At 39.9% G+C, this 17,049-nt stretch overlaps 1 protein-coding gene across 1 annotated transcript in view; it reads left to right on the top strand.

The window, feature by feature from the left end:
• Window positions 1-17,049, top strand: part of rnf13 (ring finger protein 13) — a 35,419-nt gene that overhangs the window by 16,500 nt on the left and 1,870 nt on the right. Inside the window, exons 5-8 of the mRNA XM_032572296.1 lie at window positions 7,620-7,707; window positions 8,424-8,514; window positions 8,987-9,092; window positions 10,309-10,402. Coding sequence (XP_032428187.1) covers window positions 7,620-7,707; window positions 8,424-8,514; window positions 8,987-9,092; window positions 10,309-10,402 — 379 coding nt within the window. The remainder of the gene's footprint in view (window positions 1-7,619; window positions 7,708-8,423; window positions 8,515-8,986; window positions 9,093-10,308; window positions 10,403-17,049) is intronic.

Here is a 17,049-nt window from a genome sequence, read left to right as displayed (position 1 = left end):
CCCCTCGCAAACTTAGATTTTAATAAAAACTTTAATTTAAATCCAACACTGTCATAAGTATGCCATAGCCATGGCCTTTTGTAAAAAGTATCAATAATAAGTTTTATTTTAATACCGACACTCATTTCAAAACATTTAAACATGACATAACTTAAAATATTCATTGTCCATTTGTATATTGGGATGGAGGATACTTTAATTTCTAATTAAACTAAACGGAAACTTTCTGTATGAGAAAGTCTGCGGTATCTCCCACCAAACTACAGGATAGGTCTGTGAGTTATACAAAACATGTTCATTACATTTAATACTGAAAATCGTTCTCAGATATTGAGATTTCACCCGATCAGTTCTGCCTGACTGTTGACTGAAGCAGGAGATTCCCATATGGAAGCACAGAAACATGCAAAAAGTGAATTTTGCATAATAGTGTACATTTAAAACATCCTGACAGTTGCATTTTTGATTATTTGTACCCCTGGTTTATGTCTCATTTAATATTTCATACAGTACAAGGCATGTAAGTGAATCTGTTGCTCTAGTGTTTGAATAAATGAAATGCAAAGAAAGAAAGAGCTTATTAGCTAATTAGCTCCACATTTACCTTTTGAATAGTGGATACATTTCTTCTTAGTGGTGATAAAGGTGATCCGAGTGCAACAAGTGGTTCTCGTACCACAGTTTGAGGCACCTTGGATCTAAATTATTTTATTTCATTCTGTGTATTTATTAAAAAAGATATTACTTTAAAAAAGTAATATCCTTTTCATTTTCCACTTTATTTTTACTTATCCAGAAGGTAATGGTTCTTTGAAGAATGCTGTAAAAACTAAATGAGTGCAATGATGTGGAAAACTGGTTGGACCAGTCCTGTGAGTTCAGACATGTTTACACCTTTATACCTATTGTTGCTATGGGACTGTGATGCTTATCTATCTAGGTCACATTCTGTTATTTACAAGTTGAAGGCTAACCTGAGCGGGAAAAGGACAACAGAGTACTTGTTCTGAAATAATCCACGACTAGGTGAAAAGTACCAACAGTTTAATAGCACACCTCCCAGTTTCTGCTGGTACAGAAGTCAAAGAGAAAGAGAAGAAATCCCAGAAAGGTGAGGGTCAAAGTTCCCTAACTCACTTGAAGTTACCGTCTCATGAAGATTCTTCCTCTTTAGTTTGTTATCAGCAGATAAAGCAGGACTGGAAAGATGTAGATTAGCAGAGAGTGGTCTTAAAACAACACCTCAGTTTTAGTTTACTTAAGTCACAGGTATGAAACGGTGTCATATGCTCATCAATTTAAGTCAGCCAGGGTGTTTGATTTCACCAGCAGCAGGGCAACTGTGTCAGCATCTGCCCTGAGGCCAGTGATTTCCCCTCTAACCCACTCTTCTTTCCCAGCTCTTCCTTCCAGTAAAATACTTTTCATAGCGAAGCCTGTTTGCAGTGCAGTGACCTAACGCCCCTAGCACCCTCCCTGTTCCACACACACACGCGCACACCCCTACACACACACACACACAGAGACTTCTGTCTTCACTCCAACCAGGATATGGCCTCCTGCACACGCTCATAGTCTTATGACAGGGTATGACTTCGGCTGACTGGATGTATGACTCGCTGAAGAAATGTGTTTGTGAGAAAACGGTGGAACTGGACAGATCTCATATTGGTGGTTCTCTTTCTGGGCTGGCGTTATGTCTTTGCAATTTGTTGTGGCAACAAACGGCTCAGACTTGATATCTCTGACCTCCAAGACTCACAGGCGCAAAAACATAAAGCGCTCAAAATATATTTGTCCTTCAGAAACATCTCCGTATTTTTCCATTAAAGCTGCAGACGTCGTCGTATTCTTAGCAGAATTTTTAAGAGAGACCAATCAAGGTCTGGAGGACGACATGGTTGAACAACGTATCATGATACAAGCATTTCATATCAGTTGATGTCGGTAATTATTGATTATTGATTTTTCACTCCATGCTGTTGTTTTTTATTTTTGAGCCATTATGAGGCCTGGGGGCAAAACGTGACACTGCTGTTGGACCAGCAGATTGTTGCTAGGTAACCAAAGAGTGAGTGAGTTAGTTGATGCCGCCAACTTGGCAACTTGGTGAGACGTTGAGCGGTTAAAGCTTTTTCTCTGCCTACATCCCCCAGAATGCTTTGTGGTTCTGGATCAGTTCAGTGAAATTATTGAATGCTCTGTTCTCAGATGCTCACACTTTAATCCGTCCCAAGGATTGAACTCAAATGACACTGACTAGATTTGCACCCAAACAATATTGCAGCTACAGTGAAATTCAGATTTACTATTTTATTCCTATTGGCTAATAATTACAAATACACGCCACACTTTTCATATTCTTCCGTCCAAAAAATATCCTTACTACTTGTGTTGGTACGTTTCAAGAACGTCTAATGAAAGTGAACTTTGTCATTGTAGCTTAACCTGATAAAGACTGTACAACTCTGGTACAGAGCTGGCTTGGCATGCACCTGACTATGAGAAGGAAGCAACAATAAAGGGAGCTTGAATTATCTTTATTGCGCCTGTAGTTCAAACATTTATTCTCTCCAACACCCCGACGGTGCATTGCATGAATTACAGCTGTGCTTTGTTATCAGGACCCGTGGCCCCTCCCTGCAGCTTTATTGAACCCTTTATCTATCAACCGTCTCTGGACCTTGAGAGTAAGACCCAACCAGCATTCCTCTGAAACACAGTGGGGGGTTGGTCGTCGCTGAAACCAGGAAGATGGGTTGGGCAGACTTTTGAAGAAGACGGTAGTTTGAGCGATTTACCGATGCTAATGAGAAAACGGGGAAGGGAATTTAACTTTGGTTTCGATGAAGGGAGATAAAAGTGGAGTTTGAGGGTTGGGATGGGCAGAGAGGAAAGGAGAAATTACCTAGGAAGTGTGGCATAAAGAGAGACGGAGTGAGAGGGGAAAGGAGAGGGAGGGAACAGAAAAACTAGAGGGAGAAGAGGAGACAAAACATGAAAGTGTGGAACAGAGAAGAGAAAATCCTCTGATTTGTTATGTGGTTAGATTCTGGTTTCTGTCTGCTAAGGTGTAGTTTGTTTCGAGATTTGTCCAGCATCTGCTGTGCTACTTCAACTCATTTACAAAAAGCTGAGGTCAGGCCTGCTTTATGCAAATCCAGACCAAGAACTGCCACAAGCTCCGTGTGGTCTGAACTGAACAGGTTCTGGGGAAAAAAACAAAAAAAAAAACAACCAGGAAGTGGATGAAAAAGGAAGGTAGAAAAGGAGGGATAAACTGTTTGTTTTAGCTGCAGCGCTGCATTAAGAGACTGCTGGCAGCAGATTTCCACACAGCAGTGAAAGAACTGCAAACTCACACACACCCACAATCACACACACAAAGCATGGTGATGCAGCAGTAGTTAGTGATGCTATCAGCAGTCTTGTTTCCACACGGTGTTATATGGATCCTGGTTTAAAATAAACCAAATATAATCAGACGGTTGAGATATATACAATGTAATTTATCTATAGCTCATCTGGTACATAGATAAACAAACTCGGGTCAAAAACAGGGATTCAAACTCCTACTCTGGTTCCCTGAGACGACCCAGACAGACCAGCTGTACACACTCACACACACATCCGCCAAAAGTATCGAAAGCGCACTGACCTGCAGTAGAAACAACTTTGAAATGCCTCCTTTCCATTATACGGTTGAGTAGAACCATGTTTTTTTTTCTTTCCTCCTGTCTTCAGCAGCACATTGCCTAGCATTTCCACACAGTTACTGGTTATTCGATACAGCAAAGTCGACTGCTGTTGGCCGCAAGACAGCAGCTTTATTCAGCCAGAAGGACGTGTAGCAAATAGTTTGAAGGTCACAGTCAGTTAAAAAAATATCTGGCATTCATTCACTTAGAAGGGAAAAATGTCAAAGATTAACACAACGTATAAATAACACAGCAAATATTCATACTTTCACAGCTTCTCCACATGTTACTGTACAGTACAGCCACACACTTTAATGTATTTTACTTTTTTAAGATTGCTGTATAGTTAGCTCTTTCCATTTTCCCATTTACGCTGACCGCTTTCCCTTTCCCTTTCCCAGCTAAGCAAAAGTCTTCCCTCACCATGATGCTGCCACCACCATGTTTTATGCACAGTGCAGCTCATGTAACAATTTGAATATTGGGTAAAACGTTTAATTTTGGTTTAATATGAGCAGAGCACCTTCCTCCACATGTTAGCTGTGTCCCCCGCATGACGAAACTCCAAATGGCTTTATGCTTGTTAATTCATTTTACAGATAAAGTGACGTACTTTCTGCAAGCATTTGAACTGTAGCATGTGTAAATTAGAGCACAAACATATTTCCTCGTGTGATAAAAGGAATTCTTTAAAATAATATTGTTATTTATATTTACAAGAGATAACTGTCTTCATCATGATGCTTTGATGGTGTGGAAATGAAACGCCTCTCCTGATTTCCAAATTAGCCTGTTTTTGTATTTCTGGCTGTTGCATTATTGATTTCTTTTATTCCTTCCCAGTGACCTTTGTGTCTCTTTTTCCTCCTCTCTCCGTTTCTTCCCTCTCATTCGTCTCAGGAATGCCTAGAATGTGCTTATCTGTGCCCATGCAAACACAAGTGTGAGCCGGCAAGAGAGGTCGAGTTTCTCTGCAGAACCCAGTCAGACTCACTGCAGCACAAACTGGCATCCAGACAGCCTGAAACCAGAACCAGATCCTCATTCTTCCTGTAAAGTCCCCTAAAAGGACCGGCTGTGCCAGTGTGTGGCACCATGGAAGCTTTAGTTGTTTTTTTTTCTACTATTATTATTTGTTAACTTGATAAAATATGGTATGTAAAGTTAATAGCTCAGTAAACCCTTTTATTATAAAGACCTGAAGAAAGTCTGATTGGATCTGTCCAGCACAACTAAGGGTTTGTCCACTTTTATTGAATTCTAGAAAGACTGCTTCATTTGGGGAAGTGTGAAGTCAAACTCTGATGAAAACCAGAAAAGCTAATTTTGGTCCGTCTAATAGCTTAGGTCTTGGTTCGGTTGAAGTGAACTCTGGTGCGGTTCGGATACATAGGTGGACCAGAGAACGCTCTAAACCCAGGAAGCGGATTATAGTGCATTGCATTCTGGGTAAATACAACCAAAACAAACGTGTCTGGTTCTAGAGTCTTGTGTTAGTGGGAGGAATGGCTCATTTTCTTTCACTAAAGACAAAAGAAACATACAGAACCACTGAAATCTGAGGACATTCCATTCTTCTTTACTTTTCATGAAGAAGGAAGTTGCACTCATGTCTTGTTCAGAGGTTTTCATATAGTTTTCTTTTAATTCTTGGTGCACAAGATGCAAAGGTTTTTGTAAAAAAAAAAAAAAAAAAAACTGGCAAAAAAGCATTTCTTAGGTTTTTCCCAATCTGAAAAATGAAACAAAGTTGCCATATTGGTCCCCAGTCCAACCAAGTCTACCAGACTATCAGCTGTGAACAGATGTTACTCTTATGCTGTGAAACTTTACAGCCTCCATTATCACACTCCTAAAAGACAAGTAAAAGACAAATGGATCAGCCTAGACTTTTTATATTTTTAAGAATTTTTAAAGTTGTTGTTTATTAATCACCTTCGGACAGGTTCTGTAAGACTGGGCTCTGGGTAAAGCTGGTGACATTATAAGATTTGAGGTAAATTACTTCAGGTGCTACACAAATACAGGAGAAAAACAATGAGAGGGTCCACATCCTGTTTACCAAGATGATCATTAAACACATTTGTGATTATATAAAATATAAAATAAAAGCAATTTCTCATAAAAAGAGGTTTTTAAATTCATAGCCTTTTCGTGCATAAATTATTCTCTAGTCGTCGGACTTTGCATCTTTAAACAGCCACACAGAAATGCGTCCAGACATGGTTTATTGTGTGTTTCTCTTGTCCAGACGGCCTGCCTCTAGACACACACTAGTAGCCATTGATGCATCCGCACAAAGCATCCTCACAGGCAAACACATGCGACAACAATACAGCCACTACCATACGCCCTGCTTCACGTACGCCTGTGCATAAAATCAGCCTGACAAGGAGCAGACAAAAGGCCGGACTGTTGGCGTCCATGAAGGCCCCGATACGCTCGCAGTGTTCAACCCGGCAGGTCTAAATGGATTTCCTCGCATCGCCGCAGAGGACAATGAGTCTTGTTTGAACTGCAGGGCTTGGACTCATGCATATACACACACAGCTGATTCCCAGGTTATAGTGAGAACCCTTGTCTTTTAAGAAACATCAGACGACACTTGTATCCTACAGTGTGACTCAAACTGAAGAGATTTTCCTCTTCTCTCTCGCTTTGTTCTCGACGCGGCGCAGACTCTCACTGTTCTCACACTGTTCTCACCTTCCCCGTCTGATTCTGTGTGTTAATTTACAGCAGGAAGGCGACACGCAGACTCTGAGTAATGATTAACATCAGCCTTTCCTCTGTGGCTTCAGTCACAAGGGTTATGATAGAGACAAAAAAAAGAATCCAACTCTGCTGTCTTTTATGGCTAAATATTATCAATCACTACTTTCATTTGTGTTTTATGGTGCCGTTGCACAAGGTGACTTTGTCCAGCTTTGACTCTGGAACAGATCTGACCTGTGTAGATCTGTTGTTTTTATGGCATATTTATGCTAAATGGATTCTTACAATGACTCTGAAGTCCAAGTGTACTTTCACATTTAAATATGGCTAAGTATTGTGTCACTTTTGAAAGGTTCCCAGACAATTTGCCACAATTTATGCTAAACATCCACCTTAAGGTTCCAACTAACTAGAAACAGATTAACAAAGATTAGAGCATAAAATAAAAAAGCATATCCTGATATCTATGATCAAGTTGCTGAAGTTGCTGATGTTGGACACTACCTCTGAATAAACTGGCCGATTATTTTATTATTAAATCAGTTCTGGTTGTTTTTCTTCTGGGTTTTATAGAGAAAAGGTTTCAGCTCCACATTTATTTCCTTGTGTTAAAACACACAATGATTCATTGTGAGGTTATGCTGTCACATCCTATTTCCTTCTTCACATCTGCTGTGTGAGAGCTCCTCTAACAATGACTAACAGGATACTGTAGCTCCTCTATGTGAGAGCAGCAAAAACAGCCGTACAGGTGCAAAGTTCGTCATTATGCCAGTTTCCCTTGCATTCATGATGCAGCAGACCTGAAACTTTTTTTTATTTTAAAGTTGGCCTGTAGAGTAAACCGTAAATCCCAGTTAGTGTTGAATTTCTGGCGAGAATGGCCAATGCAACCAGGACCAGCCGTACAATCTTCTGCCTGGAAAAAACTGGCGTACAATTTTTAATACTCACTTAAGGTTATCATAATGGATTCCACAAAATATCTCAATACACGTTTAGGTCATTATTGCCCATCCGTAATGGCATCCATATTGGATTTTAAAGTTTAGGTTGATAATACTCTAACTTTCTTGGCTGGAATCCCTAACTTGAATGCTGCAGTTGATTTTTCTGTCATTAATTGTAACTCATTAATCAACAGTGCTCTGATTTTCTCTACAAAAGTGTGTTTTCCCTTCATCACAATGTTTTCTCTCCACTCAGGTCCTCAATGCACAAAAAGCTGGATATAAGGCAGCCATTGTTCACAATGTGGACTCTGATGACTTAATCAGCATGGGATCCAACGATTGTAAGTTAATGCACTGTTTTAGCCCTCACATGCCGACTAATCCTGAATATTCAGTATCTTGATTGTTGAACAGAGAAAAAGTCCAGCAGCAAATGTTCTGTCGCGAGGTTCTGGTGCAGCTCATGTCACAGACTGTGTGTAGCACCACTTTTCTTCTGTTCTTTTGAACAACCAGATGTGTCAATGTGCCATGATCAAAGTGATTTTTTTACTTAAACTGACCATTTGACTTCCCGTTTGAAAAGTTGTAGTTATTGTTTAATGAGTGCAGAAGTGGTAGCAAACAGAAAACATTTTCTTTATTCTTATCGTATCCCCTGAACTAAAGCACAATTGAAATAAACAGACCTGAAATTTCATCCACCTTACTGATTTTACTGAGACTGCATAATTTTATGATGGGTCTATTGATTAGCTTTGAGAACAAATGAGATAAAAATTACTTCATTGGAAAAATATATTACCAAATGATAAGCACTGATTAGAAAAGCGGCCGAGCAGGTGGCTTGTTATTCCCTAAATAGGCTGTAGTTTATTAGTCAAACTGTTTTAACATACACACATAACATTTTGAGATTAGGTTAGCATCAGCTCTATAATAAAAGCTAAAACATAACTTAGAAATATTAAACAGCAGTTTTTTCTAATTTTCTGTAAACACACTATTTCTTTTTGCCTGTACTCACATGATGAATGTATTGTTTTTCTCTTTTTAGTGGATGTTCTGAAGCAGATAGTTATTCCCTCTGTATTTGTGAGTGAGCTGACCGCCAATGCTCTCAAAGACGACTACATGTATGACAAAGGGTGAGTCTGAGCCCAATGGTCCATTTTAACAGAAACCATTTCCTTCTCATCTTCTCTAAATGCTGTTTGCAAACCCATTAGCTCGCCAGCTACATGCTAAAATTGATGCTCATTTTAAATAGTATCTGAATCTCACTGTGAAACATCGTCATTGCTGCTGATGTGATATTTTCCGGTTTTGTAAGGTCTCCTTGTGAGCTCAGCATTAAGATCAGCTGGTGTGTTTGTGTGGGTCATCTTTATACTTTTCCTGTCATGTGAATAAACGGCAAACATGACATTGGCACAGTTTTGAGTACAAGTCTTACTGGCGAACAGAAGCTGCGGAAATCCTCACTGAATTATGTGTAGTGATAGAATCAATACGAACAGCTCCAGTGATAAAATTAGCCTCAGTGTTGCTGCCATGATGTAGCTTTGACATGTTAAAGGTTGATGATTTTTTTTATGTGTTTTCTGCCTGTTTGACCAGAGGACACCTGGTCCTGATCCCAGACTTCAGCCTGCCTCTGGAGTACTACCTGATCCCCTTCCTCATCATAGTGGGGATCTGCCTCATCCTCATCGTTGTTTTCATGGTAAAGCCTTTGTTTCTAAACTCATTTTACTTGCATTAAAGTGTGCTTTGAGGTCTGACTGGCCAAAGTTTGATTTCCAAGTTCATTATATTGTATTTTTTATGCCCTGCGGGTAGAAATGAGAGATTATTCTTTAAGGAACTAATTTATGATATCTGGCTCTTTTGACCTGCTTATATAAATTTAACCACAATTGTAATTCTTGTTCAAGTGTTGTAATAGACAAAGGTGTAGGCACAATATTCAGAAATATCAGTGATCATTAATTTTTTAATCCCTTTAAAATAAACGAAAGTCTTGCTCTCGCTTGCTTTGTTGCAGCCAGAATGACCTGCACACATCTCATAGAAAATACCGTTTCCTTTAAAAAAAGCTTCCTCTTAAACATCGCTGCTTTATTTAGCGACACTCTTTCCAAAAATGCAACTAGTATCAAATTGATCACTTTTTATGTTGTTATTGGAGACTTTTGGAGACTTATGTGAAAGCACATATCGTTCTCAGTACACAGAACCAAAACAGTCGAAGGCGGCCCAGTCCTCCTGTAGCAACCCATCACAGCTGTATCAAGATGGGCAACATTTTTATTTTGGAAATAAAATAAAAAATAAAGCACATTTTATGGTGTTTTTGCTTGTGTCCTATGATTAATCCTCTCTCCTACATTAAAATTACATGCAGTGGTCAGTTATGCAAATTATATATAATTTTAATAATAATTAAGATCAGCTGGTGTGTTTGTGTGTGTCCTCTTTATACGTTTCCTGTCATGTGAATAAACGGCAAACATGACATTGGCACAGTTTTGAGTACAAGTCTTACTGGCGAACAGAAGCTGAGGAAATCCTCACTGAATTATGTGTAGTGATAACAAACAGCAGCTAGTTATTTTGTCTACAAAGCAGTTTTCAGCAGTGCTCCATGTTGATTTTAAACACTTGACTGATGTGGAAAACACTCCAACTTCTTCCCTTAGTAGTAATTTCCACATTCAAGAGTGTTATTTTTAGGTCAGTCTGGTTATTGCTTAAATATGATGCCTTCGCTGCTTGGGAAAAGATCAGATTATTGAGTTTTGGACCAATTTAGATTCAATCCAAAAATCATCTGACTCCTGGTCACCAGTCAATTTCCTCAGTGCATTTCTAGTGATGGGGTCTGTTTTAGCTCCTTATCCCTAAAATCCCAAAGGTCTTTTGTTTCCCGTTTAAACCAGATCACAAAGTTCGTCCAGGATCGACGCAGAGCTCGGAGAAGTCGTCTGAGGAAGGATCAGCTGAAGAAACTTCCCATCCACAAGTTCAAGAAAGGTAAGGCATCCTCAAACATCATCTATCAAAGTGAGAATAACAGTAACATTTAGCATAATCTAAATATCCACAAAGCACATGTGGTATTGCATATTAAACCAAAAAAATGAAGATAATGCATGGAAAATTACATTAGAGAAAAAAACATTTTTCCCTCTTCGAGGAATGTCTTTGACTGCCTGACAACACCTCAACTCTCCACTTTATATAGAACCAGTCACACCAAAACTATTCCCATAAAAACATACTGGTGAGCCTGGTCCAGACATCAAGCCGTTTACTCGTCAACATTCAGTAGCGTTGCCGTTTCCTCAGCTTTTCCTCATGCGATCCGAGCCAGGAAGAAAACACCATCCATCCATTTGTATGGCACATCTCTCCTCACCACAGCTCCGCACCTTGGAGTTAATCGGATTAATGTGGGCTTGATTTCTCCACAAAGCCCACTGCTGCAGATTAGAGCTCGTCTCTGTTGAAACTGGACACATGACTGCTGATTTGGAATGTGACTTTAAAAGTTTGGTGGTTTTCTTGAGGCAGTTTGAGCTGTTTTTTTTTATTATTGTAAAGACAGACTGAGGAAGAGAAGATGTCATAAAGGAGCTGCTGCATCGAACTGCCGCTTCTTCTGAGGTTTTATTAGACGACACCCTCTGTGGGTTTTAAATAAGCTATGAAAAGTCCTTTTTGAGGCTTAACATGTGGAGGTTTTCCCTGCTTGCTGCGTTTCCTCTTGCAGCTCTGTTTTGCAGACTGGAGAGCAGTGACTTCAGTCAGCCGTGCTGGGAAACACCGGGGGAGCTTTGGAGAAAATAGGTGGTGCATAATAAGTATTTCCCTCTCTCCCCCGCTGCAAAGCTTCAGAGTGAAGTGGCTGATTGAGCCGAGCCACTAGGACCCGCCCAGAGAGCACAGACGTTCAGCAGCCAATCAGCTATGAACCATGACTGTTGCTCACATTAGCCGAGTCATGGCTGCGTCTGTGGGCGATCGGACGCAGGGTTTGCACAGTCTGCTTTGGCCTCTGTTACAGGGAGTCCAGGAAAAAAAAAAAGGCTCTGGGGTTCTCGTTTGCACTTTCTGCCAGCTGAGTCAGAGCGTTTGGCTGTAAAGGACGGGGACGCCAAATCTCTGCCTAATCACTTTTAAAGCCGTTCTCTGGAGAGGCACTAGCTTGGCACAAACTCATTGCTGTGATTTGACCCTGGGGCGCTGCTGGAGTTTTCGGAGATCTGGGGTGTCTAAAGTTGTGGCCCTCGACCAAAATTAACAAATACAGTGAATCTGGCCTGCACAGCACAGATGGTTGATGCAAAGAGACACTGTTTTGTTATTTATAAAATTAAACTACTTTATTTTTCTCATCATTAATGTCTTGCATATTTAGCGTATTATTTAAAAAATGACTGGAAACGTATTTTTCCATTTTAATTTTTCTCTAATTATATTTCTCTTTTTGAGTTGCTCTCATCTTGGCAGTTTTGAGTCTCATGGGCAAACATTTGGACAATGCTGTCTTAAAGTGTGTAACGTCCAGCAGCTAAGAAGAAAATGACTTGGCTGATTCTAGCATCTTTGTTTCTGAAGTTTAGAATCAGAAAGAGAGCAGATTTTAATCTGCAGCATTTTCTGCCTCTGCTGTTGTCATCCTGCACCTTTTTGGAGTTCATTCCTGAAGTTTATGCTGGCTTATACATGGTCAGCAGAGCGTGAACAAATAATTTAAAGCAAAACGTATTGCAAAATTTGCTTAAAGTTGCAAAAGCTACATTTTGTTTGAAAATTGTTTGTGTTAATCTATTTTTTGTTGAATTTTTAAACAAAAAACTATTTTACTTCTATCTTTTAGGTTTTAGTACGAAGAAAAATATGAAACCTTAAAATCTAACAAATATTTTTAGATGAAAGGAAACTTTCATATTGCCAAAAGAACAAAAATAATAATAAACAAATCCCTCAATCATTAGTGTCATTCTGTTGTTAACATCCTGTGCAGATATTGCATGGAAACAGAAAAAAACTGCTGCAACTCTCCTTTTTTGTTACATTTACATAGGAAACAGAAGTTCTGAATTTTGCTGCATTTATTGAACAAAAATAAAACTTTTCCAGTGTTTGACCTGCCGATCCTCAATCAGAGACTATCATTGGAAAATGTAACAATTCCAATCTCTAAATGATAGATTGGTGCATCTTTGTCAAAAACATTGAACAAAACCTTTTTAACATCAACTCATTAAATTACAATGACCATTTCTAGTCATTTCTAGAGAGTTGTTTGTGGAGATGTGAAGGTGTCGTCCCCCGCTGCTGCTGCTGCTGCTGCTGCTGTGCTGGCAGGATTTCTTCCTGCTGATGAACACTTCTACCCACCTTCACGGTTGTTTCACACATTTCTTGATTCTGCTTCTTTGAGAAACTGGTTTGGATCTTTACAGACACCCCGATGCCAATTTCTGGCTTTCTGAGCCTGGACTTGATTGTCATGTTTTTGTTTTTTTCTAAGGATGGGAAAAAAGTTGCATCAGGGTCAAATCTGATGGAAAATTGGCTGATTTCTCTTTCTAACAAAAAAAACCCCAATAGCTGTGTTTCGACTTTAATTATCTCTAACATTCTTCTTTATGAATATATCATGCATTTCTAAAGATGAGCTGATGTGCAGCATCCAACTTGCATGTATGTGAACAGAAAACCTCAGGCTGACATGAATATCAGACAGAGTGTGTCTTTCTGTATGGACAATGCCTTAATGGAAATCACGCCACCCATGTAATTAGCACACAATAACAGCCTGAGCAGCGTCCTGCAACAGAGGATCTGTGTCAGTGTGTGCAGGATTATGTAATAGCTGCTGTCCTGGCTGTCAGAGTACGCCGCTGCCCTGCCGTTAACTTGACTTATGCTCAGGGTTTATTACAGAGCCTTACATCATCCTCACTCACTGGCTGGTTTGGGTTGTTCAGACTGGCTTTCTGACGGAACATTTTAGACAGAATCTGGACTGTTCCTCTGATCCCGCCTTGGTTATGATGACTCACTCCATTCCTCTCTGCGGCGCTCTGCATCCAAACAGTGGGCAGAGATCTGAAGCACACCCACAGAGCGAGCAGACCAGCTGCAGTGTGTGTGTGGAGCATGTTGATGTCACTTCTAAGAAGCTCTCTCTCTCTCTCTGTGTGTGTGCCAGTCAGCCCGGTCTGGTTGGTTCCTGCTGTGACACGCTGGAGATGTTTTTTTTCCCCCTTTATACAATTTTTTTTTTCTCCGTCACACTTGCTTTTATTCGCTCACTTGCTCTAACTCCCCCAGACACATTCATCGCTCATCCCAAGTTCAGTGGGCCAGCGTGGCTCCTTTGAGAGCCAGGAATGCTGACATCCTGTGCGATTAATGAGAGAGGAGCTACTAGAGCTTTACAAGCACAATCTGGGCTCAAACGGTTAAATGCAACGAATTCCTAGCAACTGAATATAAATCCTGATCTCTTTAGGTTAAGTAAAATATACAGTGGTGGCCACATTTAGTGGCTCCCATGGGGAAAAAAATTTGTAAAATAAATTCATCTTTTAGCACAGTAGCATGAGACACACCGGAAAAATTTAACAATGGCAGCTTTAATTTGACTATAGAGGGGTAAAACTAAATCAAGTTGTTTTTTTTACATCACTACTGCCACAAAAATTGATAACTAGAAAATTTCTGAAGAAATTTGAATGGGGGCCACTTAACTGTGCATGTCGGCTGCACCCACATCAAAATTAGCAACATTGCTGGGTTATCTTAAATGTAGTCAATAGCATGTGGGTTACAACAAGCATAATTTAATCCATTCAGTATCCAAAATATTGTCTATGATAAAATTAGCAACAATGCTAAGGTTAGCATGGTTCTCAATAGCAAGTGGAGTATTATTAGCATATTGACTAACATAGACATACTCCATTCAATATGCTAACATTAGTGTATAAGGTTTAATTAGCTAAAATGCTAATGTTGACTAAATAAAAGTTTAGTTAAATTGCCGTCAGTCGCCAGTGGGCTTTCATTATCATATTGGCTTCCATTAACTCACTCCATTCGGTATGCTAGACTTAGCTTAGATTAAAAAAATTAGCTAAAAGTACTTCTTTTAGCTATAAGGCTAACATTAGCATGAGGACTATCACTAGCATGTTACATGCTAGTGATAGCAGTATCATGCTAGTTGATACATGCAGTATCAACTAGCATGATACTGCACGGAGAGTTGATACTACTCCATGCAGTATCAACTAGCATGTTGATACTACCTTTAGAATGTGTGTTATCACAAGCATGGAGCCTATATTCTAAGCCAGTATCCCACTGTACTCCTTTTCTTAGCATAATATGTAGAGTAGATAAAAAACAATGATGCTTTTGTTTTGAAAATTTGAGTAAGCTTCATTTTTAAAACTTACCAATCGCACGTGTAACATTGGTTGGGTTAAAACAGTCATATAAAACCCAAAGCTGCAGTTACCCTATTTTGTAGGTATGTGTTGGTCTTATTTTGAAATAAGTCCAGTGTTTAGGTTGTCCAAGTCTCATGAGTCGCATGGAACCTACTTTCTTTGGTCATCTGTCATTTTGACTCTGCCAGTCACCAGAACCGGTTATGAACTCTATCCTCGTCCATGTTCTGTTGATTTGGTAATTAATAAGCCTGTCAACTGACCTGTGAGAGATACACACAGGTGCAGATAAAGGTCTTTCTATCTGAGCCACCTAATTTGACTAAAAAAAACCCCAGTCTGATCAGCATCTTCCCTCTCAGAAACCACAAGAGGTATGGGAAAAATGATCAAGCGTGTTTTTAATTTTCTTCATTTAACCAGGTAGACCACGTTGAGATCTAGATCTTATTTTCAAGAGTCATCTCTTTGCATTGATTATACCGCGATTCACATCTGTACCTCATTCACAGTGAGAGGGAGATGGTCTGTGCTGGGTGCTCAGATGATGAATGGCTGGGAGTTCCCGCTGCCTCTGACATCAATATACTCTGAAGCGCTTTAACAGAAAACAATCAGCCCCTGAGCAGTTTCAAAAAGATTTCATGGAAGCAGACGTACGGGACGATAACATGAACACGCATCATCGTGGGAGAGCGATATTTGTAGGTGTGCGGGTGAGTTAAACAGTGTAGCCGATTGGCATTTAATGTCTGCCACCCTCTAAAATCCAACCTTTTAACATTGTTCCTTAACACGGTACAAAGAAAAACAGATTTTATTTGACTGATAAAATAATATTTAAGCACACAACTTCTATCCTGAAGTTTTCCTTTTGTGACTCTCTACAATCTAGAGGGCCATAAAAATGGCTATGGCGTACCGGATTTGGCCTGAGGGCCTTGAGTTTGAGGCATGCTCCAGAAGAACAGAATCATGTATTACTATTTAGAGGTTCATAGAACTTTTGATGGACTTCAAAATAGTAAAATAGAGATTTGAAAATATATATATTTGAACTACTTTTTTTAAGTGAAGGATTTTACTAAAAACCAACTAAATTAAAGGAAGAACATTTTCACCACTGTTACTTAAAGGTTAGATTTTTCTACATTTCTTCCAAGTCAGATTACAATACTGCAATAAATACATAATTACCAGAAATATCATAAAATACTGTATGTTCCAAAGAACCTCTTATAAACACTTACTGTAGATCAGATTTATATTCAAACTGCTGTTGGTTTTATCTGCCGCTCTTGTGTAAACAGATACTCAGCTCACACCTAGAAGGTACTAGAAGCTGAGAATTGGGTGTGTGAATATGTGACGAGTTGTCGTTTTTAAGCGTTTAAAATCATCAGGTTGAAACCTGATGATTATATGATTGATGATTAATGATTAATATGAATATTCATCTTTAGACATTGTCCAAACAGAAGAAACTGTTTAGATGATAAGCAGCCCTGTTCAGTATCTCTGCAGTCTGCAGAGTTCAGAAAGCCACCAAACTTTTTTTATTTTCCTGCTTCTCTTAGAATAGCTCCCGTATTGCTACAGATCAGCAGTTCCTGAGTGTATTCTGGACCCGTGCCTGCATTAACGCCGTCTCCCATTCACCCCCACTGTCCAGCCCTGTTGGAGAGGAGGAAGGTTTGATCATGAAGACGGTTGATGAGGACAGTGGTTCTATTTCTGCTCGAGATCTAAAAGAAACGGAGCTGAAAATGTAAAGAGGAAGGGGGCCGTGGGCAAGCTGCTGATGCTTGGAGAGAAAAAGAAGAGGGGAGGCGGTTTCGATGCGACTCCCCTTCCTTATACGGTCACATGCAGCCCTGGCACGGACACAGAGTCCAGTCAGGGAAAACATACTCTTTTAAAGCTTACATAAACACGCAGGCCTCCGCCCCCCAGCAGGGAAGAGAAAGGGAAGGAAAAACGAAGAGGAACTCTGAGGAATCTGTAAGGGAGTACAAAGACAAATTCCTGAACTTTCGGCGCGCGCACCAGAGGCTTTGCAGCACTTATTGCATCAGAGGCTGTGCAGCCTGCTGGCTATGGACCAGTCCGGCAGGGTGGGACAGACGGGTGGGATCAGGGACATATTTGGACAAAGAATGGAGGGAAACCCAACTTGTGAGGAAGCAGAGTTTTTAATTGCCTGGTGCGTCG

Source organism: Xiphophorus hellerii, chromosome 9, assembly GCF_003331165.1.
Source record: "Xiphophorus hellerii strain 12219 chromosome 9, Xiphophorus_hellerii-4.1, whole genome shotgun sequence".
Lineage (NCBI taxonomy): Eukaryota > Metazoa > Chordata > Actinopteri > Cyprinodontiformes > Poeciliidae > Xiphophorus > Xiphophorus hellerii.
This window is presented reverse-complemented; position numbering and strand designations above follow the sequence as displayed.